General features: G+C 45.5%; 1 protein-coding gene across 1 annotated transcript in view; it reads right to left on the reverse strand.

Moving 5' to 3' along the window:
• AGXT (alanine--glyoxylate aminotransferase) overlaps nucleotides 1-26,372 on the reverse strand; it is a 458,404-nt gene that overhangs the window by 268,148 nt on the left and 163,884 nt on the right. The window contains exon 3 of the mRNA XM_078665630.1: nucleotides 18,396-18,460. Coding sequence (XP_078521756.1) covers nucleotides 18,396-18,460 — 65 coding nt within the window. The remainder of the gene's footprint in view (nucleotides 1-18,395; nucleotides 18,461-26,372) is intronic.

The following is a 26,372-nucleotide window of genomic DNA, read 5'->3' on the forward strand; positions in this document are numbered from 1 at the left end:
CTTGGGTGAGTATCTTGAAGGTGATTCTAGCCTCGACGGGGAGCCAGTGGAATGTGCGCAGGTGCTGGGAGATGTGGCAGTGTTTTAGCAGGTTAAGGACCAGTCTTGCAGCAGCGTTCTGGATGTTCTGTAGCTTGCGGGTGAGGTTTTTGTTTATTCCGGCGTAAAGTGCATTGCCATAGTCGAGTCTGCTGGTGACCAGGGCGTGACTGACGTCTTTCTGTGTTCGAGGGGTATCCATTTGAAAGTCTTACGTAGGAGGCGGAGGGTGTGGAAGCAGGAAGATGAGATGGAGTTGATCTGGCAGTCCGTTTTGAGCTCGGAGTCCAGGATGATTCCCAGGATGCTTGCGTGGTCCGTGGGGTTTGGTAGGTTTCCGAGGGAGGGGTCCACCAGGTGTGGCTCCAGGCATTGGGGTTTGGGCCCATGATGAGTACTTCTGTTTTGTTGGTGTTTAGTTGTAGGCAGCTGTTTTTCATCCAATTGGCGACGGCTTCCATGCCTTCTTGAAAGTTGTGTCTGGCGGTGTTGGATTCATTGGATGGGGAGAGGATGAGTTGGGTGTCGTCTGCGTATGACACAACGTTGAGTCCTTAGGTTATGACGATGGAGGCGAGTGGAGCCATGTAGACGTTGAAGAGCTTTGGGATGAGGGAGGAGCCCTAAGGGACTCCGCAGATTATAGGTGTAGGGGCCGAGAGGCAAGGGGGAGTCTGACCTGCTGCATTCTGCCAGATTGGAAGGAGCGGATCCAGTCGATAAGCGCACATATTCAACTGACTTTCTGATAGTAGCATTTTCGAAATTGTGACTTAAAATCCGACTTTACCATTAAAGAGGGTTTTAAATTACAATTCCTTAGACACCAAACTTGATGTTCCTCCCTGCTCCCAATATGGCCCATATGGCCATGTCTGAACTGGGGTGGTGTGGAGTGCAAAAAAACGATGGATTTAGGCCCAGATCTCTGTACTGGGATGAATGTATGACATTGTTCTGCATTCTGTCCTTCAATTGTTGTTTTTGCAATTGTCACCCCAATTGAAAGTCATCACTTCTTAAATGTATTAAGTTAACCCAATGTTAACCTAGTGGAGAGGTAGGCTTCACATTAGTGAAAAACAAATTTAAACGTTTTCCACCACCAGGGAAAGTAGGACCTAAAAGTACAAGACAAACTTATTACATACACTGCCCCCTGCACTCTGGGACATTTAGGGCCCATCCTAGGGGTGACTTATATGTATAAAAATGGGAAGTATGGCCCTGGAAAGAGGCACGCCAGTCGCACTGCTCAACACGCGAATTGTTCTTCGCCCTACACTTGTAAATATCCAAAGTATTTTAAATGTCTACAAAATCTACCAGAGTTTTTACCAGTTTTTTCATTATTCAGTACTTATACCAATTGTAATCCAAAAGATCACAGTCACGACGAAGACAGCTGAATTCCATGATTTGCTATTATTTCATAATTTTCAAATGTCGCTGTATGCCCACCTGGGCTTCATCATGGACACGTCAAATAAAGCAGTTGATTTAAGTGGTCTCATAAGATATTTCCCAGTGCATTTCGAACTCTTAAGTTCTTCATCAGGGGTAACTGTAAAAAGACATAATAACAGAAAATCTAGACCATCTGCTTAGTGTAAATAATATTCAATAGTGCAAGTGAAACAACGAATGAACCCCACTGTAGATTGCTAACCCATGCCACTCCAACCTCACTACAAACATACCTAAATCTATATGAAAAGCATGTCCATTCATCCACAATTTAAGAACTAGACCAAAAACACGATGTGCGCAACCCCCTCATTAATGAACATAAAATTCCTTAATGCTACAACCCATCCAAAATCCCTCACCGTTTCTACTAAGCTATCTATCTCGTGCCTGCACCTTTTAAATCCCTTAACAAACTAGTGTGTTACCTCCAAAATTGCGGCCAGCAGCCTAAATGTTCCATATTCTTTCCAACGGCCAAAATTACAAGCTCTTTCTTTTGCGCATGCTTATCTATCCCCTTTCCGCCTGAATATCGTAATGTTTGAACCAATAAGAAAGCGACTGAAATGACCTCATTGCCCAACGTTCATTAACCCCGAAACGTTAAAGTGATAAAACACTTTACCGTGACAATGCACTCCAAATAAAATGCCATTTTACTAAAGAAATACACCCCAACCCATCTAACTGCGCATTCGTGAAACATCACCAACCTTTGCCTCCCGCTTATCAAACCCCAGCATAGCGCTAATGTCCTAAACACTCTGTGTAACTGAATGTGATACATATGCGGTCAAATCAAACATTAGGTGAATTTTAAATAAATAACATCAACATCGCACAAATACAAAAAGTAAGCACAAGGTTTTGTTTTCCATCAGCATTAATACTCTCATGTCTTTTTAATGAGTCCAAACGTTGCTGCTGTCTTCGAAGTAAAATTATTTCCGCTCCCGTTCTCCAGACATTACCAGTTAAACTACTAATCAAATCAACCCTATCAGAAAGTCTGCATTTTCTTGTCCTAACCATTTAGTACCTGCAGCCTACATCCTGGGTCACATGACTAGGTGTAGCTGAGAGTTGGTCTTTGTGTATTGTTCCCAGACAGTGAGACAAAGGGTAGTTAGGTGTTGGCAGGGTGCGCCATCTTTAACTTAATGAAGGGGAGGAGCTGTGACCTTCAAAACTTGCACATCACAAAGGCTCTGCCTGCGCACACTCGTAAAGTGTTTGGCACTAGTCTTTTGTGACCTCAGACAGACGTAGGCCAGGGCATGGCAGTAGGAAATTCCATACAATTCAGGGGTGGAATCCTTTAAAATCTTCTCCCACTTCAAAGTGGACACCAGGTATAAATAATGGACCCTCAGATCCAACTCTTCAGTATACCTCTGGAGTGTGGAAGACTCAGAAGGAGTATTGTGCTGCTCTGCAGATGAGCTGCTACACTGTTGCCCCTCTGCCCTGCTGCCTGCTTTCCTGCTGCATTTGTCCTACCTTGCTTTGCATAACGATTCTAGCTCTGACCTTTTATCCAGTCTTGTGCTGAATCAATGTTGAATAGTTTCTTAGAAACTGGCCCTATTGATTATGCAGGAGGATTCTTAGAAAAGCCCCTTGCACATGACGAACATTATGGGTGGGTGGAGTTTGCAGAGTTTTACTCCGCTAAATTCTGTGGAGGGACAGAAAAGCTCCGGCAAATTACACGGAATTCCGTGACTGGGCAGAGTATTGCTCAGTCACTGAAAATTGATTTCTCAAGACAGAGCTGAAGTGTTCTGTTCACATTGAAGCACTGGAATTATTTCAGTTGACATACGTATTATGAGAATCACCTTCAAAATCCTCGCCCACGCTCACAAAGCACTCCACAACGCCGGACCAGCATACCTCAATGAACGACTCACCTTCTACACCCCGAACCGCCAGCTTCGCTCCGCGGACCTCGCTCTCACCACCGTACCACGCATCCGCCGAACAACCACCTGCGGCAGATCATTCTCCCACCTCGCCGCCAAGACATGGAACACCCTCCCCACACAACTGCGAAAAACCCAGGACCTTCATGAAACGTCTCAAGACATGGCTGTTCGATCAGTAGCTGCTCTCCCCCCTCCCCCTCTAGCGCCTTGAGACCCTCACAGGTGAGTAGCGTGCTTTACAAATGTTTGATTGATAGAAAGTTGCCACTAGATGGGGCTGCAAACTCCAATATATATTATGCCATTGCTAATGGATCACGTTTTCTGGCACAGGTGTGGGCCCGGGGTTAGTCTGACTTACTGAACAGCTATTCAACTTCAAGCACACACGCACACTCATACTTTAAAATCTTTGGCATCTGTAATATGTACGTCACTAACATGCATGAAAACAGTCATGCACAAAAACGGCCTGTGTAAAACACGATTGCGCATGCATTCTACTCGCAGAAAACAAAACAACACGAGAAACATGACCACTGTACTGTAGGAGAGTAGGGTCTGCTTCCTATGGTTACCCCCACTTTTTGCTGTGTTTCACTGTTTTTTCGACTTTAGTCTGGCTGTGGCCCTGCTAATCAGGACCACAGCCTAGCTGTTCACTCTCTAAATTGATACCATGTACATTAGGTACATACCAGATTGGTTACTGGGTCACCCTTGTGAGCCCCTGTATATGGTACCTTAGGTACCCAGGGCATAGGTGCACCAGAGGCCTACCAGGGGCTGCAGCATGTATTGTGCCACCTCTGGTTAGCCTTCCAAACTGACACCACAGGTCTGCAATTGCAGCCCGGGCAAGGTGGTGTAATCACCCCTTACTTAGATATAGTATACCTATATATATATATCTTCCCCCCGCATGGGACAGTTTGCTCGTTATATCTATATATATATAGACACATATTAACCTATAAGTCACTCCTATGGCAGGCCTTGACAATCCTGTAGGCAGAGTGCTTGGTTATGTGTGAGAGGGTGCCCTAGCATGAGCGGAGCCCCTCTGCAGCTTTCGGAACCATCTCCTTATAGCTGTTCTATCATATAGCCATACCATATACTCTTAAATGCATTATAATCCTCGCAGTTAATGCTAACTTTGGTTTGGCTTTATCAAAACATGTTGTGTAAGGTGTCAAACACTTTGGAATACTACCCCCGCCAGTTCTGGCAGCGGGGGTAGCATTCCACCCTTCTAGAGGCAGAAGACATGTACCTACTGGTAAACCCGGATAAAGTTAAACAGAGCCTCAGCATCACAAAATGGATGCTGCTGCCACAGACAAGAGTCTGCCTCCTACTGCTGGATGAAACTCTGGCAGGGGAGGCCTGGTTAATAGGTTTCCTGTCCAGAGAGATGCTAGCACCTCCCCAGACAGGTTATAGTGTATTGGGGCAGGGTGGGTTGCATTCAGTGAATGCTTTTCAGACACTGCCTGGGGCACACAAGGTGCTCCATGCATTTCCCAGTTCAAACCGGTTGCTGGGGCACTCAGCCCCAGCTCTGGGGCGAAACTGGACAAAGGGAAAGGGGTGTAACCACCCCCTCCCTAGGTCCTCCCATAGATGGGACCCTAGAGTTAGTCCAACCCCTAAACTTGCTATAAGAATAGGATCCCAGTCCCTAGGACTTTAGATTTCCCTAGACGAAACTCTGCAACATATATCTTGGTCCTTCGACATTCCATATTGACTGGAAGATAAAAGAAATCTCCCTTGTGGTCAAGGAGTGACCACCCTGTTCAAACAGGCAACAAAAGCATCTTTGCTGGTCTGCATTTTCGAGGCTCCCGCCGGATCCCGAAGAATCTGCGACACAGGACATGGACTTCCAGACATCACTGATGCTGACCTGCGCTCCCAGCAAAGCTGAGACCTGTAGCGGACACAAGAGACATGGGACCGGAACTCCTAGACATCCTGCATTTTTGCAACGGCACCTACTTCCTGAAGTTTCCCGAAGTTGTGCATTGGGGTATTTTAAGCCCCTGCCCTGAGCACCTTTTGCACCAAAGCTTAGAGGCCTACACTCCTCGAGTGTACCGTGGGCCTGCTTTGTGCATTTCCACTCGAGGCTCCTTTGCGGTTCCTAGTCCATTAGCTAGTGAGCCCCCACAAAGGGCCATCTTTGGTTTACCAAGCTTTCGTGGTTGCTTCACATGTGGTCCCACTCATCTCCAAAGGAGGAGTGCCTCAGACCTTGCTGGTCTGAACTGAAGCCAATCTCGACATCTTGCGTGGGTTGCTGTTGCTAAGGCTTGTTGGATCCCATCCGGATTCTGACGCTGCAGCACTCGACATCCTTCGTGGGACAGCTTGAATCCAGCTCCTGGTTGTCGTCGACGCCACCTGGTCCTCGTGGCTGACGAGTCAAGCTCCACCTCTTTCACCTGAAAACATCAGACATTGGCTGGCATCTTCTCCTCGCCATCCTGGTCACTGGCTAGTGACCCAGACTCTGTCCCCTCTGCTTTCAGGTTCTTCACATCTCCGATCCACCTGGACACTTTTCCTCTGGCCGCCTGCAGCATTTCTTCCCAGCTCTCCATTGGAATTGACGAAGAAACCCAACATCAAAAGACACCTATGTACCCGGCTTCCGTGGGTTAGGTAACTCAAGTACTCCGGTGCTCCCGTGGGTCTTGACTCTCGAGGTGTCTAAGTTTAAAGCGTTCCATCATAGTTCACCTCTAGGTGCCCTTAATCTTAAAAATTGTAACTTGTGCGTTCTCCATAGAAAGTCAATGGTGACTGTGTTTAGACACTGGACACATTCCCTGTGGGCCCCCTGCATCCTAACCTTGGGTGGTTCTAGGTAGCCCCAGCAGTTCTACAGGCCCTAGGCCTGCTTTCTAACCCTCACGTGGTTCTTATACCACTATTTTAGTATATGGTTTGTGAGGCCCGTAGGGCATAACGTATACTGTGCAACTTATCGTATGCTAATTAAGTTCCTTGTATTGTACTTTTACCTCTGACCTCATAAAGAGACCATAGGGGTTGTGTTTAGATTAAATATATATATATTTGATATATACCTTGTGTGGTGTGCTTTCATTTGATCATTCAAGAGATTATAATTGGTAAAACAACTTGCTTAACTCGCCTCTAAGTCTTAGCCTGAAGGCTGCTCTCCACAGCTACCATTAGGATAGCTTTCTATAAAGTTGACTTTATAACCTACCATCAATAAGGGTCGTTTGGACTGGTGCAAGGTGCCCCCTAGAATAGTGGACATCATATGCCAAGCCAACTTCTCACATGTACCACAGATCACCTTTCAAATTCGACTCAACCCCCTCCAAAGGCAACGTATTTTTTTATTTTTCAAGCCCCCCTCTCAGACTGCTGAGATTGCATTGCAACTGCAAGCCAGATTTATTATGTATCAACTACATAAACAAATGTGCAGCACCCACTTTCCACTCCAGCTGTGACCCCAAACAGCAGCTGTAACAACGCCCCCCCCCCTCAAACCCTGGTGGTACTGGCAACTCACCTCACCCGCTTCAGCCACGAACCAGCGAGACACAGGTCCCAGCCCTGTCTGCAGCCCGGGCCTCTTCAGCTGCCTTTCCTATGTGCGTGATTGTCTCTGTCTCAGGTAGAGTGCACGACTAGGACATCAGGACGCCTCCTCTTGTGGCATATGAATCGTGCCAGGTCAAGTTATGTCACTGTGCTCATAATCAGTGTAGGTGAGCGAGGTGACACGCTGCTACACTACTGCCCCCTGCGATATTGAACATTTGGACCTGTACATGTGTGAAAACGCACCTTCTCACATAGACCTCACTGCACTGTCTACAACACCTTGTCAGCCAAGCACTGCCCATAGATGTAACGTGCTCACCATCTGTTAAGCGCCTCAGCGTCTTTTCAGGCCTATGAAGCACTGTGCAAATTTCCATTACAGTTACATTTACAATTAGTCCTGATGGCAAAAAATATATATTATTCCAGTTCATTCTGTGCCATGAATCTGCGTCCTGTGCAAGAGCAGAGCCATGGGGTGTCTAATTACCGTCCTTAACGGGACAGATACGAGTGGAACTGTGCACTGGGGAAATCATCCTGGGCTTTTCTACCCCATCCATGACCATCCCACCACCCCCGTGTTCACATGATAGGACAAGGACCCCGTTTCTTAACCAGCACAGGACTTGACCTATCAAATGGGAAAGCTAACATGACATGGAGGGAGGGAGTGTGGGATGCATGGGAAGCTTGTTGAGTCAAGGGCGCCAAAAGGTGATAATCCATTGGGGGTTTTATTTTATAAAGTTTGCATACTGCCCTTTCATTGGGAGCTCAGCTGAGGAGCATGTGATTTCCTGGAGTAAAAAAATCCCAAAAACTGAAACTTAGGTGTAAGGGGTCACGCGGGGAAACTCCGCTCCGTGGGTGAATGGCGGAGTTTCACAACAAAACTTCACACTCCAAGCGGAGTGCTGAGTAGAAAAAATCCACCAACTTCGACGGTGAAGCGGAGTTTCCTACCAACCCTTAACTTACATCACAGCATGAACATACGTTTGCCTAAAAGTCACGGTCATCTTCATCCTAGGGCGAAAGAACTACGTTGCATAATTTCAGGTATTGATTTAGGCTCATGTAAGGAACCCTGAGGCTTTCCTCTTGGTATAAAAGAAACATGCCGAACAATAGATAGCTAGGATGAGAAGCTTTCACGCTGACACAAGATGTTGAAGTCACTGCACGTAGAAACTCCAGCAAGCAGTGGTCTGACATGCGGGGTGTCCAACCTACATACATGCTAGGAACACTTAGGTACAATTAGGCAGGGTTTGTATCGTCTTTGCCTGCATATATTCACTGTTTTAGCACCAGGGTAGATTTCTACCTTTTATTTACTCTGTTGGTGCTTGTAATCCTATACATCTGTTTTTGTCTAATGATTGTCGCAGCAAACATGTTTTATATTAGAATGACGCTAGTTCAATAAATGCTTATTGAAAACGTCCCTATTGTATATTTTGTGTATCTCTCTGAGACCAAGTGAGCATGAGTGACTGAGTGAAATGCACTGTACTGTTTCCACAATCCCTGAAGGATCAAGGGTTGTCATGTTCGATAGTTGTCAGAAGCTATTCGCTCCTGGGTAAAGTTAGGGCGCTTATGGTGGCACGGTGAACTAGATGGTCTAAAGGCTTACATATCCTTTGGGGGTGTCTGGAATCAGTGTTTATGTTGTCTAAGCGCACAGATCCCATGTATGTTTAGGAACTAAATGACAGACCTTCATCTTGAACCCAGGACCACCAGAGTTACTCCAAGGGCTAGTTGGCTGCCATCATGATCAAAGCATCAGGGTTAGAAAAGGCACCAGCCACTTTGAACCCAGCACATAGACTCTTTCTGATGTGAGTCTTCCAAGTCCTGGACGCTTGGAAGTAGGTCTGAAGGTGCTCTCTGTCAGCACAGCTGTGGTCCTGTGAAGCAGAACCAACGCAGCACAACACATCTACTTACAGCTGCATCTCCTCAGAACTGCTGCAACACAACGTATCCTCGATGCAGGCCCTAGCATCTTAAGCCCCTGTTGACAGCATCCTCCAAGACGATTCAGGACTCTGCATCTCATCCCAGCAGTTCTTCGGAACCACCAGTGCATGATGCATCATCTTCAATTCAGGACTTCACATTGCAAGCCCCTTGTCAACGGCAACCTTTATGACAATGCAGGACTCTGCGTCCCAGACCTGCAGCACCTCAGAACCTGCTCTGTGCAACATCCTTGATGCAGGATCTTGCAGTGCTCTGCAAACCTGGACTTAAGGTACTTTTGTTTAGTGGGCTTCACTTGGTACCTCTACACCGCCTGCACTCTATCTTAGCTTGAACTTGTAACTGTCCTCGATGTGACTAGATAACCACAGTTGGTGCTTTACGACAGTATTTTAACTTAAATCTTTAAAATTGTATATCTCTGGCTTTACTGATTGGATTTTTGTTGTATTTGTCTCAACCAATTTACATTTTACTATATTTTCCTAAATTGTTGTGGGAGTTTTCTTGAGTTGTGTTTTCACTTTATAACTGTTTGATGTTCTGCATAAATACTTTAAACATTACCTCTAAGTTAAGCCTGACTGCTTCGTGCCAAACTAACAGAGGGTTGAGCATAAGTAAATTTAGGGTTTTCCTGGTGCACAGCGGTGGTTCTAAAGGTGGTGCATGGGTCCCATGATGCGAGTGGCAGAGGCAATGCAAGTCTTTTGCAACTGGTCCAATCCCTGCAACAGTGGCGATGCCTCAATTCTGCTCAGGGATGTGCTGCTTAGCCTAGGAGATGCATTGGTTCTGTTCTGGGATGCGTCGCTCACAAGAGAAAATGTGTTAACTCTGTTGGCAAGCACCTTAGGCCCACTTCCAAGGTCCCAGGACTGGGGTGGCACCACTTGGCAGGGCAAACTCACAGATGACAGTGTTCAGGTGCAGAGGTTGGAATCCTGTTATGTCTGTCAGGCTTCAGACAGGAAGCCAGTCAGTGAGCCCTTGGAGTCCCTCTGGGTTCTGGGGTCAAGTGATGCAGAGCCTGGCCTTCTCAGCCAGGCAAGAGAGCAGCAGGTAGTAGATCAGCACAGCAAAGCAGGAGTCCAGCAAAGCAGCAGACCAACAGAGTGGCAGTCCTTCAGAAGCACATCAGTCCTTCTTCTTTGCAGAGTATCCAAAGGTCCAGAGGTGTACTGAAGTGGTGGTGTCAGATGTCCATTACTTATCCCCAGTTGGACCTTTGAAATGGGGGAGACTTCAAAGACAAGCCTTTGAAGTGCACAGATGTGTTGTCCTTCTTGCTCTCGCTCCAGACTCGGCTACAGGGGGTATGCAGCCCTTAGTTTGTGGACAGGAGTAGGACACAGCCTATTCAGGTGTAAGTGAGGCTGGATCCAGCTTCTCCCTCCCATTGGCCAGGATGGCCCATCAAGTCACACCTAAGCTCCAATTGTGTGGGGCTGTCTAGGGGGAATACATAAAGCCCAGCTGTCATGCACCCCAGACATGTGATCAGAGACTGACAGCAGGCACCAAATGGCTAAAGTAAGTAAATACCAACATTCTAAAAGTGGCATTTTCAGAGTTGCAAGTTAAAACCCGACTTCATCATAAGTTTGGATTTTAAATTGTGATTCCAGAGACACCAGACTTAAACTCTTACTAATTGAAAATTACACTTATAAAATGTACTTAGGTAATCCCAATGTTATCCTATGGACGAGATAGGCCTTGAGTTAGTGAAAAACGACTTTGAGAATTGTTCACTGCCAGGACATGTAAACTTTAGCAGTACATGTCCTGCCTTTTAAATATATTGATTAAACAACAGGGGGTGGTGATGGACAGAGTTTCTGAATTAAGCAGAATCTCTCACCCAGTCAAGAGATCAGGGCTAGATCCAACACCGTTTTTTAGCTCATTGCACCATCCCAGTTTCAGAACCTGGCTGTATGCAAATTAGTCTGTCCCTGGCCCAGTGCATCATGGGAACAGGGCAGACCAGACTACAATAGCCAATTCTTTCACTGGGAAGGAAACAAGCTTCCGGGGACCGGTTTCTGGCATTACAGCCGTCTTCGGCCCGGCTTGCTTGAATCCTGATGGTGCAATGAGCAAGGGACTCACGTCTGAGTATACCCTTCCACGCTTATGGTGGACAAAATAATTAAACAACAGGGGGTGGTGATGGACAGAGTTTCTGAATTAAGCAGAATCTCTCACCCAGTCAAGAGATCAGGGCTAGATCCAACACCGTTTTTTAGCTCATTGCACCATCCCAGTTTCAGAACCTGGCTGTATGCAAATTAGTCTGTCCCTGGCCCAGTGCATCATGGGAACAGGGCAGACCAGACTACAATAGCCAATTCTTTCACTGGGAAGGAAACAAGCTTCCGGGGACCGGTTTCTGGCATTACAGCCGTCTTCGGCCCGGCTTGCTTGAATCCTGATGGTGCAATGAGCAAGGGACTCACGTCTGAGTATACCCTTCCACGCTTATGGTGGACAAAATAATTAAACAACAGCCAGGTTCTGAAACTGGGATGGTGCAATGAGCTAAAAAACGGTGTTGGATCTAGCCCTGATCTCTTGACTGGGTGAGAGATTCTGCTTAATTCAGAAGCTCTGTCCATCACCACCCCCTGTTGTTTAATTATTTTAAATATATTGTACACTGCCCTCTGTGTTGTCCAGGGTCTACCTTAGGGGTGACATATGTATATAAAGGAAAAGTTTGGGCCTGGCAAAAAGTTTATTTTGCCAGGTCGACATGCCAGTGTATATTGCATACACAGGTTCTGCAATGGAAGGTCTGAGACATGGTCAAAGGGTTACTTAAGCGAATTGCACAATCAGTGCTGCAGGCCAATTAGTAGCATTTAATTTAAAGGTTGTGGGTACAGTGAGTTCTACTTTACTAGAGACTTAAAAGTAGGGGTGGGCGGAATTTGCGTAATTGCGTTATGCAAAACTCCGTGAAACGGTAAAAAATATCCGCGAACACGCAGAAATTCCGCGAACACGCGGAATTGTTTATTCGCGATGCTTTTTTCCCCTTCGCAATCGCTGTTTGGGTGCTCTGGGGGGAAATATCTTGCGCACATGCATTTTGAGAGCGGAACGGAATTTACCGCCCAGGCCTATTTAAAAGTAAGTTAAATATGCCAATTGGAGATGGACCAATATTACCATGTTAAGGGGACAGAGCACAAGCATTTTAGCACTGGTTAACAGAAAGGGAGTGGATTCATTCGGGTGGGGTCATGAGGAATAGAGTCAATGATTGTCAGCTTATGCATCAATTGTTTACAATCTCTACCCCCAAACAAACTGGCAACCTGTAAAATGTGATAGTAAAGCTGCTCTAGTTTATTTAGCTAGACACAAACAGACTATGGTTTAAAACAGTTTAGGAATTTAGGGCACCTGTTGGAGACGTCTAAGTGTATCCTGCAAATTTTAGGGTATAAAACTGAAGGTAACGTGATCAAGGCATTGGCTGAAGAGATATATGTATATTCCCTTCGCAGAGGTTCAGCCGCCATAATAAAGCTGAGGGGCTCAAATATGTCTGCTCCAGAGAGGTCCATGTGTTGTGTAGGTTACAGATCTGCTTTTTATTTAAGACAGCTCAGTTGGATAATTCATATATTGCAAAGAATCTTATGTAACTCACAAAGGACAGACTGGAGAGGGACTGGACAAGCAGCAACGCTGGAGGAGGGTGAGGGAGCAGTTCAAACAACAATGCAGAGGAGAGAGGGAGGCAGAGGGTGCAAGTTAAAGGGAAAAAAGTGCCTCTAAAGGTCGCGAGCAGGGGAAGGGCGCTAGAGTGAAAGCAAGAAAGTGTATAAGGAAGTGGCAGTGATGGCTCCTGCCTGAGGGTGAACAGCCTTTACTACACAGACTTTACCATGCAGGACCTCTTTATCATGCATTCTTTACCTCTCAGGTAAGTACCAATCAAGTAAGCATTGGTACCTTTACCATGCAATACTTTACCACACAAGTAAGTATTTTGTTCAAATGACATACATTTTAAGTTATTTAAACAAAAGTGAGTTTAGAGTTTAGGGATGGGTACAGGTAAAGGGAGGTAAGTGTGACTTTGGGGTTTGGAATAGGTGGAGGTACAAGGAGGCATGGCTGAATTAAGGGTCGGGATAGGTAGAGATAAAGGGAGGTAAGGTTGATATAATGGTTGGTAGGAGAGTTAAAAGGTAAGGGTGATTTTAGGGCTCGAGGTGGATACAGGTAAAGGGAGTTAAAGATGAATTTAGGGGTTGGGTGGATAGTGGTAAAAAAGGTAAGGATTATTTTAGTATTCGGGTGGGTAGTGGTAAAGGGAGGTAAGGCTGAATTTAGTGTTCGGGTGGGGAAAGGTAAAGGGAGGTAAGGTTGATTTTAAGGATTAAGGTGGGTAGAATTAAAGGGAGATAATGGTTGATTTTAGGGATCAAGGGTTCAATTGTACTAAAGGGTGGTAAGGGTGATTTTAGTGTTTGGGGCAGGTAGAGGTACAGGGAGTTAAGGGTAAATTTAGGGTTTAGGAATTGATACAGGTAAAGAGAGTGACTTTGGAGTTTGGGGTGGGTAGCAATAAAGGGAGGCAAGGCTGAATTTAAGGTCGAGTGGAGAGAGGTAAATGGAGATAAGGTTGTCTTTGCGGTTCGAGATGGGTAGAGTTAAAGGGAGGCAAGGGTGATTTTAGGGTTCTGGGTTGAGTAGAAGTAAAGGGAGGTAAGGTTGATTTTAGGGTTCAGTGGGTAGCGGTAAAGGGATTTAAGGGTGAATGTAGGGGTTGGGTGGGTAGAGGTAAAGGAAGGTATGAGTGAATTTAGGGTTTGGGGTGGCTAGAGGAAAAGGGAGGTAAGGTTGATTTTTCAACTCAGATGATTTCAAGTTGTCTTGCATGCTAAAACAACAAAGAAGTACCACAAGCCAAGCTCAAGCTGCACTGAGTACACTAGTCAAGAAATCAATCAGTACTTGTGTTTGGGGTGGGTGGTGGTAAAGGGAGGTAAGGCTGAATTTAGTGTTCGGTGGGGAGAGGTGAAGGGAGATAAGGTTGATTTTAAGGTTCAAGGTGGGTGGAGTTAAAGGGAGGTAAGGGTAATTTTAGTATTCAGGTGAGTATAAGTAAAAGGAGTTAAGGGTAAATTTAGAGTTTAGGAATGGATACAGGTAAAAAGAGTGACTTTGGAGTTCGGGTGGGTAGAGATAAAGGGAGGCAAGGCTGAATTTAGGGTTAAGTAGATAGAGGTAAAGAGAGGTAAGGCTAATTTTACCATATGGGGTGGGTAGAGATAAAAGGTAAAGGTGAGTTTATGGCTCACGATGGGTAGAGGTTTAGTGATTTAAGGATGAATTTTGGTTTTGGGTGGGAACAGGCTTAAGATGATTTGCATATGATCGGGTCTGAGCTGGGGTGGCGAAGTAGCTAAAGAACAATAATTGATTCAACCCAGATCTGTGACTGGGGTGAGTGTCTAAATAGTTTCAGCCTTTCATCCATCATCTCCCTGTGTTTGCTTTGTTTGCCCTAAGTTGGCAGGGTATGCCCGAACGTTGGTCCCATCTTCACTTTGACACTGGATTCAAGCCAGCTTGGCTGATGAGGGGTGTTATCCCAAAACCAGTCCCAGGATGCCTTTTTCTAGTCAGGGAAAACCTGGCTTGGTATTTTGGGGTGGACTGTTCCCATAAAGAACAGGGTCAATACTGTTTGCATATGACTGGGTCTGAGCTGGGGTGGCAATTTGAGCTAAAGAACAATGATGGATTTAGCCCAGATCTGTGGTTGAGTGTCTGAAAAGTTTCAGCACTCCGTCCATCATCGTGTGTTTGCTTTGTTTGCTCTAAGTTGGCAGGGTATGCCCCTTGCTCACTTCGACACTGGATTCAAGCTAGCCTGGCTGATGAGGGGTGTTACCCTATAACCGGTCCCAGGATGCTTGGTTCGGGTCAAGGGAAGACCTGGCTTTGCAATTCGGGCTGGACAGTTCCCATAAGGAACTGGGTCAAGATGATTTGCATTTGGCTGGGTCTGAACTGGGGTGGTGAAGTGAGTTAAAGACCAATGATGGAATCAACCCAGATCTGTGATTCAGGGTCAGTGTCTGAAAAGTTTCTGTGCTCCGGCCATCATCTCCTTGTGTTTGCTTCATATTTATTAGCACTTCAGGCCACCCAGAGGATGTGTATGACAACTGACTTGCCTCTTAGCTCCTTATTGGTATTGTTGTCTGGATGGATAGAAACAAAAATGTTTCTAAATACATATTTGAAAACTTTCATGCAGTCAATTGTCTAAATTTACTCACTTCTTAATTAAAAGACTATTTGACCTCTTTCTCTCAAAGACCGAGTCTATTACGACATACACAGCGAGCATCATAGCCATATTAGATATGCTGCAAATAGTTGTGCAACAATTAAACTGTGTGTAATTATCGATGGTATTGGCATTAGTATAAATACCATCGATAATCAAGACGTGGCTAAAATTAGACAATTGAATGCATGAAAAAGAAACAAATACTGTGAATTTTTTTATATAAGCTAAGCATAAATATATATTGACTTTTAAATTAAGAATTTTGGATTATTATATTTAAAGTAAAACCGACTTTACTGTGCATTGTGTCTTTTAAATTGTTATAAACCAATGCCCGGATAATCGACGCACTGCTGGTGTTTTCTGCTCAAGGGGTGTCACACTGACCTTAGGTACTAGATAGTAATGTACTACTAAGCTATGAGTAGTATATAAGCGAAGCAGATTTAGCAAAATATTATTATATAGCGATTGATCCGTGCAGGGTGGGGTGGCAAACTAGAAGTCACTTAACTTTTGCGTGAAATAAGAATATAATACCACTACTACCTTGATTTACACTATAGAGACGCAAAAATAGAATGCCACAACTAGCACAAGAATCAAGTAGGGCTTTGATCGTCACATAGTGAGTGACCCGTGCAGGAATAGGCGGCCTACTTGATGTTTTTTTTAATACTGTAATGATATACAAATATAATATCATTATTAGCTTAATAGACTTGTAGAACATTGATTATTTGGTTATTGAGGGGTGAATTAGAAAACACCTTTACATTGTGCTTATTTACAGATATGCCACATGAACTTTGCCGACCAATATCATTATTCTATTCGTCTACATATTAAACGACAATTAGAGGAAACTGTATGAGGTACGACCCTCTAAGCTTGATTATTACTTTGAAATTTGTTATTTGAATTTAGCATGCTGTTTTTACTTAAGAGACACTCGTGAATGTACAGCATCAATAAGAGCTTATATCATACTGAGAATGTATATTGGATTCTATGGTGATGTCCATATCTTGAACTGAACCTGTGAACGTGCACTCCCTTCTTGTCAAATTTGTAAAAATATTATAAAACTATTGGCATCTCAGCCATGTGATATTGTGAGAGAGTCCACTAGACCTGAGATGTCGTGTATAATTTAATTAACGTTTCCGTCCCATGTTTTTCTCCCATTAGAAAATGTATTGAATTCAAAGATCACTTAATCAGAACAACAATGAAAATGTGATTGTGTTACTAGCTGAACAAAAAATTAGAATTAGCTTCTCGAAGAGCGATATTTCTAAAATGCACATATGAACTGTAGTTGTAGATGAGCAATGAGAATGCAATGTCTGGTTCTCATGTATTAGATGTTTTTAAACGTTTGTATTGTAAATAGTCTTTTTTGTAATTGCTTCTAGCCCAGAAGAAGTCCCAAGAAAGGGATTAAACGCGTTGGCAAGCAATTCTGTTGCGTCTACTGAGAATATATTAAATAATTTAGAATACAAAGATCGTGCTTCTACAATCAAAATACCAACGTTTGGCCCTTTTTCATTTGGGAAGCTATTGCATTTACATTCTGCTTTGTCTTTTAAATATGATGCTACATTGCTATTATAATATTGACTAATTGTGTCTCTCGGGTGCTGGGTCAAGTTGGTGCTTTTTCTAAAGGTGGTCTTGAACCGTCGAATTGGGGTGTATGTGGGTCACACCCCAGACCAAGTGCACCGAGGTATTTGAAAGATTTCAGGGGCTATCACACTTGGTAAATGACTGGTGCTGGATCCTTCATGCTCTGACCCTCTCTCCGTTTGTTTATTCCAGTTTATTTAACATCATTCTGAATGTTAGGGCTCAGTAAACACCAGCCCAGTGCTGCTTTTGACCAGGCGGCCGCATGTAAAGGTCGGGTGGGCCCCAAGTGGTCCCCGGGCCATACTTTGAGTATTACTGATTTAAATGAACCCAGGGAGGAGATGTATTGCATTCAGATGTGCTGAACAATTGAATTTGAACCCTTTCCCAACTTTGTTTGAATTAATATGCACCCTTTCAGTAAATCCATGATGGTGGATAATTTATTTTTCATCATAATAACATCTAACAGTGGCTGGGTCCTCTGCAGAACGTGTCTATGACATAATCACATAAAGAGGGTGCACAGACACAGGGTCACTGCCTGCAGGAGCCCTTTATTAATAGACCTGGCGGCAGAGTACCCTGTTGAAAATTCAGTGGCGTAGCTGGTCGTTTGCCGCCCTTAACGGTCCCAGCTATTGCCTCCCGTGGCTGCCATAAGATAGGGGGAGGGGTTCCTGCTGGCAAACGAATGCTGCTTTTGGCGGCCCGTGTGGTCACAAGTAAGGGGAGAGGAGGCTGCCTCCCCCAAATTTCGTGCCACCTGGGGCGGACTACGCCCCCTTGCTACGCCACTGGCAAAAACTGAGTAACAGCATTTGAAAGCAGGCGCGGAACCAGCTTTGTGTCATTAGTTAGTAAAAGTACAGCTTCCGAGCTTCTGATGTACAGTTTCCAGAAACCATCACAGTGACTTTATAATCCTGCCTGGATTCGGGCACCCCTCTCCAAATCCAACATACAACTCAACTGCTTAATATTTGTGTCTGTTGTTAGTGCCTGTTAGCGCAGTGCTACAAAACCTTATATAGGAGCTGCTGGTTTACACAGAAAAGAAGATATTGATTGTTCATCCTTGCGTTTCATTTGTGTCAGGCGCATAAGGTAGGTTACTGAGACATTTAATGGGTCTTGAAATACTTGTCTGGTTTGCTACCGCTTGCGATCTCTTTGTAGTTGGGCTGGATTACTTCACTCGCCCCCCCACCTAAAAGTCAGTCCCAACTTTTATGCCTCACCACTTTGACATGTCACTGCCTGCCAATGACCATAACAAAAGAGAGAGACAAATGAAAAAAAACAGAGGAAGGGTAGGTGGCTGCTGGATGGTACACTTTTGAGAACATTCGTTGCTGGGTTAGGCTAGTTACGTCCAATTACCAACCTGCTGATCTATCACTCACCTTCTCTACCTCGTCAAGGGTGAAGCTTTGACCCGGAGACTTCACTAAGCGATGTACAATGGCACCTAAGGGAACATAATGAATAAAAGCACTTGTCAGATAACTGGAATACACAATATAAGGCCTCATCAACCACCGAATTCCACACATAGTACCAGGCATGTTTCTGTATGACACTGACTTTTAAAGCACATACACTTACTCTGAATATTCTCTGGCCCAGAAAAACTAAAGGTTTGTATGAGTGAGCACACCGTGCATCAACGGGCATACAACAGTGTTTATCAACATTTCATCACGAAAGTGGTAGAAGTTGACCCTCTTGGTTCACCACCTAAACTGCAAAGAGCTGTAAAGGGCCAACCCCGTTAATTAATGCTAAGTGGGAATGTCTTGGTGCAAAACAACACAAACACCCTTAGGTGTTGGTGCAACGTGACATGAACAAATGGAGTGAGACTTAGTTTTGTGCCAAACCCCTACACACTAGTGGCCCTGGTGGAGCAGCAGCTGCAGCATGCGGTGCACTAGCTCAACGCAGGGGATGTGCTATGGAAGAGGTGTGACAGGACATTATCTCCTCGTCCATCTTTCTCACCACAGTTATTACATATTGAGCTTTAGCCTCCCACAGAAATTCCCAAGTCAAAAATCAGAATACTAGCCTCCCTTCCCTCCAATATGGCTGATGTTCTCTTCCTCCTATTAAGAGGAAGTCAACCCACATCACATCCTGCTCTTTGGTTTCTGCACTACTCTGAGTGCTGTCTTCTGGTTGGTAGGATGAGTGGGGATTAAGGACCTGCTTTAGCAGACTCTAGTTTCCCGGGGCATGAGGTGTGCTGGGCATGCCGGGGTGACCTCTTGTTTCTGTTTCTTTGATGTTCGCACTCCCTGGATTTGGCAGTTCTGCTATAGCAGACTTACGGTGAGTAAATGTGCGGACTGCATGCTGGGTTTCTTGGCCACGTCCTCTATCGGCCATGTCCTGCTAAAGGGGACTAGCCGGTGGGTTGTGTCAGAACTTGGGGTCTCTAGTTGGCAGAGGTAGGTACCTTTGACCAAATAGGGACCCTTGCTTCTAGTCAGGGAAAGGGGATTACACTCCTGGATAACCCCTGCTCACCCCCTTGGTAGCTTGGCACGAGCAGACAGGCTTATCTCAGAGGCCCTGTGCTAAACATTTGTGAACACATACCGTAATACAGTGAAAACACTACAGATGGTCACCACACTGGTTTTATAAAAATAAGTATTCTTTATATAGACTTATCACAAGACCATAAACGACAAAAATCCACAATACTGTAATCATTAATAATTCTTCAAGATGGTAGAAATAGTTCAAAAATAGGTTATTCGCATAAAAGCAGTCTTTAGCAACAGATAACCCCAACTGGAGTTATCACTCAGCATGGCTCTCCTCTATTGAAAACAAACTCTCAAATACACCAAGAAAGCCATTCCATACTCCGATTATATACCATTAATGGGAATCCCCACTGCTATTGGAATAGTCAACACTAAAAGGTTAGCCTCATGGACGAACGAGGGAGGTCTCGACAGTGGGAGCGTTATTTATTGAGGGCACCCTGACTGATCAGGACAATTTTCAGCGTGCTCAATGAGTTCCCTCAACTCTATTCCTCTTACATGCAGCACTTGTTCGTTATGTTAAACAGCACTGGGCCCCTGATGGGTCCAAGCCTCCCACACATGCTTTAGTCCATGCAAAACACCTAATGGGAGAAGGCTGATATCTTATCCGTTGGCTGTACAGGGGTATCAGGACTCATTCCAGTACACCCTTACTCTTACTTAGCACCTGGTGGTCATTGTATCTCAACAGGGAATTCACAGACAAAGAATGGGCCTCGTTATTGGAATTCCCTAAGAAAGTTTCCCGTAATGCTCGTTTTAAATATATCCAATTGATGATCCTACATAGAGCATACCTTACACCACACCAACTTAATAATATATACCCAGACCACCAACTCTCCTCTCCTAGATGCCAGAAGGCAGATGCAAACCTCATTCATATGCTCTGGGCCTGTCCTAGACTTCGTTTCTTTTGGCATGCCGTCACTCATACCATTCGACAAGTTACTAACACTCGTGACTGGCTATCCCCAGACTCACTTCCAGAGCCGCACAACCATTGAGAGGAGACCCTGTTTTTAATTGAGTCTTTGCTTGGGAGATTTATTACCCGGCATGCAAACACTGCTGCAGAATTTTCAGGAGCTACTTGAGAGCCCTTTGGGGATCGTACGCTGTCCGTCCTTCCCTTCACAAGTGCTCTAGCTAACTCCTGACGAAGACCCCGTCGTGAGGAACAAATCACCCTCCATTACCTAGGGGTCGAAACGTAGGCAATCTACCACATGTCCACAAGCTCATAGAATGGAATAACTTAAGAAATATTTATCTATGAGCTATGTATTTATGGGAACAACTGACCTATAATAGGCTGGAAGGGTCGTATTTTATGTAACAGTAAATGTGTCCATGTCACCATACCTTTACCCTGTCCCTCACACATCAATTCACTACAATTTACCCTACCCTTCCTTCTCTTCACAATAAGAGCACTGTAAATATTGAATGCACTACCAATGTTTGGAGCAACTTTATTGCAAACCATTAATGCTTTGATTTAATATTTCATTTAATGCCTGCATAATTCATGGAATTAAATTCCAGTTTTTTAAATCAGATTCAAGCTCTAAGTGGTGAATATGTTTTCATTATATATGATTTAAGAGAAGCACCACCACGGCCACTTTTGTAGCATACTGCACTACTAACTGAGGTTGGGTAGTTTTTTATGGGTTTACCCTGTTAAAACTCAACACTGGCTATCCCCAGAAGCCTTTTTTTTGGGCTCCATGAACTCCCTAAGAGACAGAAGGTACAATTCAAGTTTGAAGACTTGGCACTACTAATCGCTAAGTGAGCGATTACGATGAGGTGGAAATCTGCCTCTCCTCCCACGCCACTGCACTGGCACACGGAATTGATATGATGGGGAATGGCTGAAAGTACTATAATCCGACAGGAGGGATTCCAGGGCTTTCGTAAGACTCCTATTTCGTTGGAATGGGATCAAATATTGGAAGTCTTCAAAGCTATATATTCTTTTACACCCCCAAAGTCACCAATAGTTTAGACTCACCCCATTACTCTGAATGACTTGCTTGCACCTTTTTACTTTGAATGACTTGCTTGCACCTTTTTGACCACAGTCAGCTTTCTAATTATAGTGTACTAGTGCACAACAGTTTTTTTGTATCCAGCAAGGTTGTCATTCAACGTCTTTATGCACTACTATGTACCATAACCTTTATGTGCACAAGGGATAGTCCCTTAGGAGTCTGTGATATTATTCAGTATTCTCGAACCAGAGAACGGGAGGGGGGTGGAGGGAGTTGGTTTATCTTTATATTTCTTATTGAATGTGGACTAGATTTGTTGTGACGATGTACAGTTTACCCTTGCTTTTGCCACGGTTGTTACCTTCATCATATGCTATTATTATGTACCCTGTACTTATCCTACATTGCTTACGTCCTGTACTGACCGGTTTACTGCTTCTTTCAAACCGTACAGATATATATATATCTTTTATGTATAGGATGTTTTGTTCTTTACTGCTGCCATATTTAATGCACAATTACTATTGACAATGATAATTGCCTTCTGTGTGTTGTCCTGTATCGCAAAATCTATAAAATTATGTTTTAAAAAACAACTGGAGTTATCAGGACGTCAAGGTCAAAGAAATCTCAAAGTACAGCACCGATTGCGAGGTGCGCGGCGTTAGGCCCAGAGTCGAAACAGACCCACAGAGAACAGTACCTTGGAAAAGCGAAAACAAAGACAGCTCACAACGTCGGGGCGGTGTGGTGTCATTGGCGTGTTGTGGCGTCGGTTCCTTGCTTCGGGGGAGATGATGCTTCGGTGTCCTGGATGCTTGCGCAGGCAGGGGAGGCATCGGTTCCTGACCAGAGATGAGGTGACATCACGATGGCGCCAAAATCACGGTTCCATACAGTGTCACGAGGTCAATGGATTCTTGACCACCCATGTCGATGATTGGCTCCGCGATGATGTCGGCTTCGGAGTCGATGCGGCACAGCAGCAGGCATCGGGCCTTCATCGCAAGTCGGAGCAGCGCTCATGGCTGTGGCCGGCTTACGATGCCGTTCACTGGCGTCGATGTGGCACGGTGGCCGGCGTCAGGTCTACGTTGTAAGTCGGAGCATCGCTGACGGCTTCGATGCAGATGACAGCATCGCTCGCCGGGCTTGGTGTTGCAGAATTCCTTCTGTAGCAGCTAGAACAGCAAGTTCCAGATGCCAGCAAACAGAAGGGGTTAAGTCTGCTATCCCTGAGACTTCGGTCAGGAGGCTAGCTCAAATCAAGCCCTTGGAGCAATATTCGGCAAGATGATGAAAGTTCTTTAAAAGTTCCTTCTCCTTTCCTTGGCAATGAAGTGACCACTGCAGGCCAACCCAGCAAACCACACACTGGTAGAGGGGCATTCCAAACTCCTGCAGCTTCCTTGGTTTTTCTCCTTGGCAAAGGTTTGTCTTGTTTTCCCAGAAGTGATCTAAAGTCCTGGGGTCTGGGCCCCAATATTTATACTGCAAAATCCTGAAGGCAGAGGGTCCTGTACCTAGTCCAAACCAGTTCTGCGCAGTCCTGGAGCACTTTGTATACAGGACTCCTTCTTTCCCTTGTCAGGGTGGGCCAGGGTCATCAGACGCACTGCAGGAGGTGGAGCCAGCATTGTGGAAGGCAGGCACAGCCCTTTTCAGGCCCAGGTGCTACTCCTCCCACCACTCTATATGCAGATAGGTCTGTTCAGCCTTGTTCTGGCTCACCCTGTCTCCTGGAGCCTCCCCAGTCCCTGTAACTCACAAAGCAGACATACAATACACAAGCTAGCAGAGGCAGGCTGGATGGTTAGGCAAGAAAATACCTACTTTCTAAAAGTGGTATTTTCAAACACAGAATGTTAAAACCAACTTCACTAAAAAATGTATTTTATCATTCTGAGTTCAGGCATACCAAATTCGAATTTCTACCATGTTCCCTGGGTCAGTTAGGATTATAAGATGTTATAATCAAACTGCCCATTCTGGCCTATGGGGACAGGTAGCCTTGCAGTAGTGAAAAACGAAATAGGGTGTAATTCACTATCAGGTCATGCCACACACATCAGGGCATGACCTACCTTTTACATACTATGCACCCTGCCCTAAGGCCTACTTTAGGGTTGTCCGATATGTAGAAAAGGGAAGGTTTAGGGACTGGCAAGTGTGTGCACTTGCCAAGTCGACATGGCAGTCACAGACTGCACACAGGCTCTGCAATGGCAGGCCCGAGTCACACTAGACAAGCTGCTTCTGTGGGTGGCACAACCAGTGCTGCAAGCCCACCAGCATTTGATTTACAGCCCCTGGGCACTCATGGTGCACTGTACTAGGGTCTGACAAGTAAATCAAATAAGCCAATCATGGAGTCACTAATCAATACAACAATTTAACATAGGGAGCACTTGCACTGTGGCTCTGAATAGCAGTGGCACAGTGCCCAATGCATTTAAACCAGCAAAACATATCAAAAACAGAGGAGGCAATCAGTGAAAAATGGAAGGGAGACTCACGCCAATGGTACCAGGTCTAACAGTCGCAGTCATGTCTTTGTGACCCAGCCGTGGTGAGCTGTTTTCTGGCCATGACTCGGCCTACAGCCGTAGGACCCTGAATGCACCTGATCTCATAGGCTCTCAGTCATTAAGCAAGGTCAGGCCTGGTTACTACCTGAAAAGGGACACTACCTGGAAATACCTGGTGCCGTAGACTTTTCATGTTTCTTTCTGTTCTCTCTCTCTGCAGAGTGTGGGAGTGGCGGTGGCATGGGCGGTGTACACGCTTGCTGGTCTGTATGGGACGTTGGGCAGTGTTGGTGCTCATGTTGAGGCATGACTTTCTGCCTTGCCTTTGCCCTGCACGTTTTGATTCCGCCTGGCCGTTGTATGTGGCATTCCAGGCAGTCCTGCTGTGGGGACTAGAGCATGATTTGTGGCTGTCATGGGGCGCTAACTTCAGCTTTGAGGAGTTTTGCCCCACGTGCTGTCCCTTTACATGTTTAGGGTCCCGCTGTGTGGTTCCTGGACGCTTGCGCCTGTTCCGGCCCTGCGTTGTCCTGCTCACGACTTTAATTGCCGGGTGCTGTGATTGTGCTGGTTCCAGCTGAATGCTTTGTCCTGTGTCTTTTGAATGATTGTGCACTTGTTGATTGTCTGTGGGCCCTCTGCTTTTGCAGGTCCTTTTGGATCTTATTGTGTGTCAGTTTGCGCACTCTATTATGTGGCTGACTCTCCTTGGGGTGCAGGGGCTCTCTGCTGTAGGAGCTGTGTCTCTATTGCTCAAACACGTGTCTCTGGTGGCACGATCCTGTCGAGACATGGGTTCATATCCTGGTGATGCTCTCTGTGTGTCTAGCGGTGGCCTTTTGTTGGCTGCTTTTGGTCTCATGGATTTGCTCCTTTGCAGTCCCTTTTTTTGATGGTTGGGTGCGGGGTCCTGTTTGTTCTGTGGTCCTCCGACCCATTGGGCTGGGCATGGCCTTTCTGGCTGTGGATTTGCGGTAATTGTTTGTGGTTTCTTTCCTGTTACCTGTGTCATGTGCCTTTGCCCCTGTTACTCATTTCATCTGTCTCCATGGTGTTGTGGTGTGTTGATGGAGGGTAGTCATGGTGTTGGTTTCTGTGGACACCGATTCTGCAGACCCTGCTGGGTCTTGTGGTGTGGTGGTTTACCATTCTTTTGCAGATTTGAGGGGTGACTGTAGGAGAGTAGAATCTGCTTCTTATAGTTACCCCCACTTTTTGCTGATGTTTCACTGTTTTTGACTTAGTCTGGCTGGGATCCTGCTATTCAGGACCCCAGCCTTGCTGCTTTCTCTTATAAACTGATTGCATGTACCTTAGGTACACTCCAGATTGGATTCTGGGGTACCCTTATAAGTCCCTAGTATATGGTATACTTTGTACCTAGGGCATAGGTACCCCAGAGGCCTCCCAGGGGCTGCAGCATGTAATATGCCACCCCCTGAGAGGCCACTCAAATATACACCACACGTCTGCTACTGCAACCTGTGTAAGGTGGTGCATGCACCCCCTACTTAGATATAGGTTCACTATATCTGCCTTATCACTGCACATATAAACGTATCAGTCACCCCTATGGCTGGCCTTATCAATCCTGAAGGCAGGCTGCTGGGTTTTATTTGAGAGGGTGCCCATGCATGAGCAGAGCCCCTCTGCAGCCTTCGGAATCTTTTCGCCGGGGTTGTTCTGTGATGCAGCCATACCATACACTCTTAAGTGCATTATAACCTCGCTGTAAATGCTAACTTAAAAACGGCTGCACAGAAAACTGTTGTGTTTGGTGTCAAACACCTTGGAATCATACCTCCACACCAGTAACTGGTGTGAGGGGTATGATTCCACCCTCCTAGAGGGAGAAATATGACAACACCGGTACACCCCGTACCAGCTTTCTCGACCCTGGCATCACAAGATGGATGCTGCCAGCCACAGACACGAGTCTGCCCTCCTGCTGCTGGACGAAACTCTGGCTGGGGGAGGCTGGACAATAGGCTTCCTGTCACAGGGAGGTGTAACCACCTCCCAGACAGGCTTTAGTGTATTGGGGCTGGGTGGATGCACTCTGAGAATGCTTTGATGTCTGCACTGGGGGCACATTTTGTGTCCATGTGCATAGTCCAGCTCAGACTGGTTGCAGGAGCCATTTGCTCCTGCTCTGGCATGAAACTGGACCAAGGACATGGGTAGCCAGCACTCTGTCCTGACCATCCCATAGGTGGGTCCCCAGAATTTGCCCCATTCCTTCCTTGGGTATAAAGTAGGAACCCCTGGCTACAGTACTTTAGATTTACCTG

Source organism: Lissotriton helveticus, chromosome 11 (assembly GCF_964261635.1).
Source record: "Lissotriton helveticus chromosome 11, aLisHel1.1, whole genome shotgun sequence".
NCBI classification, from domain to species: Eukaryota; Metazoa; Chordata; class Amphibia; order Caudata; family Salamandridae; genus Lissotriton; species Lissotriton helveticus.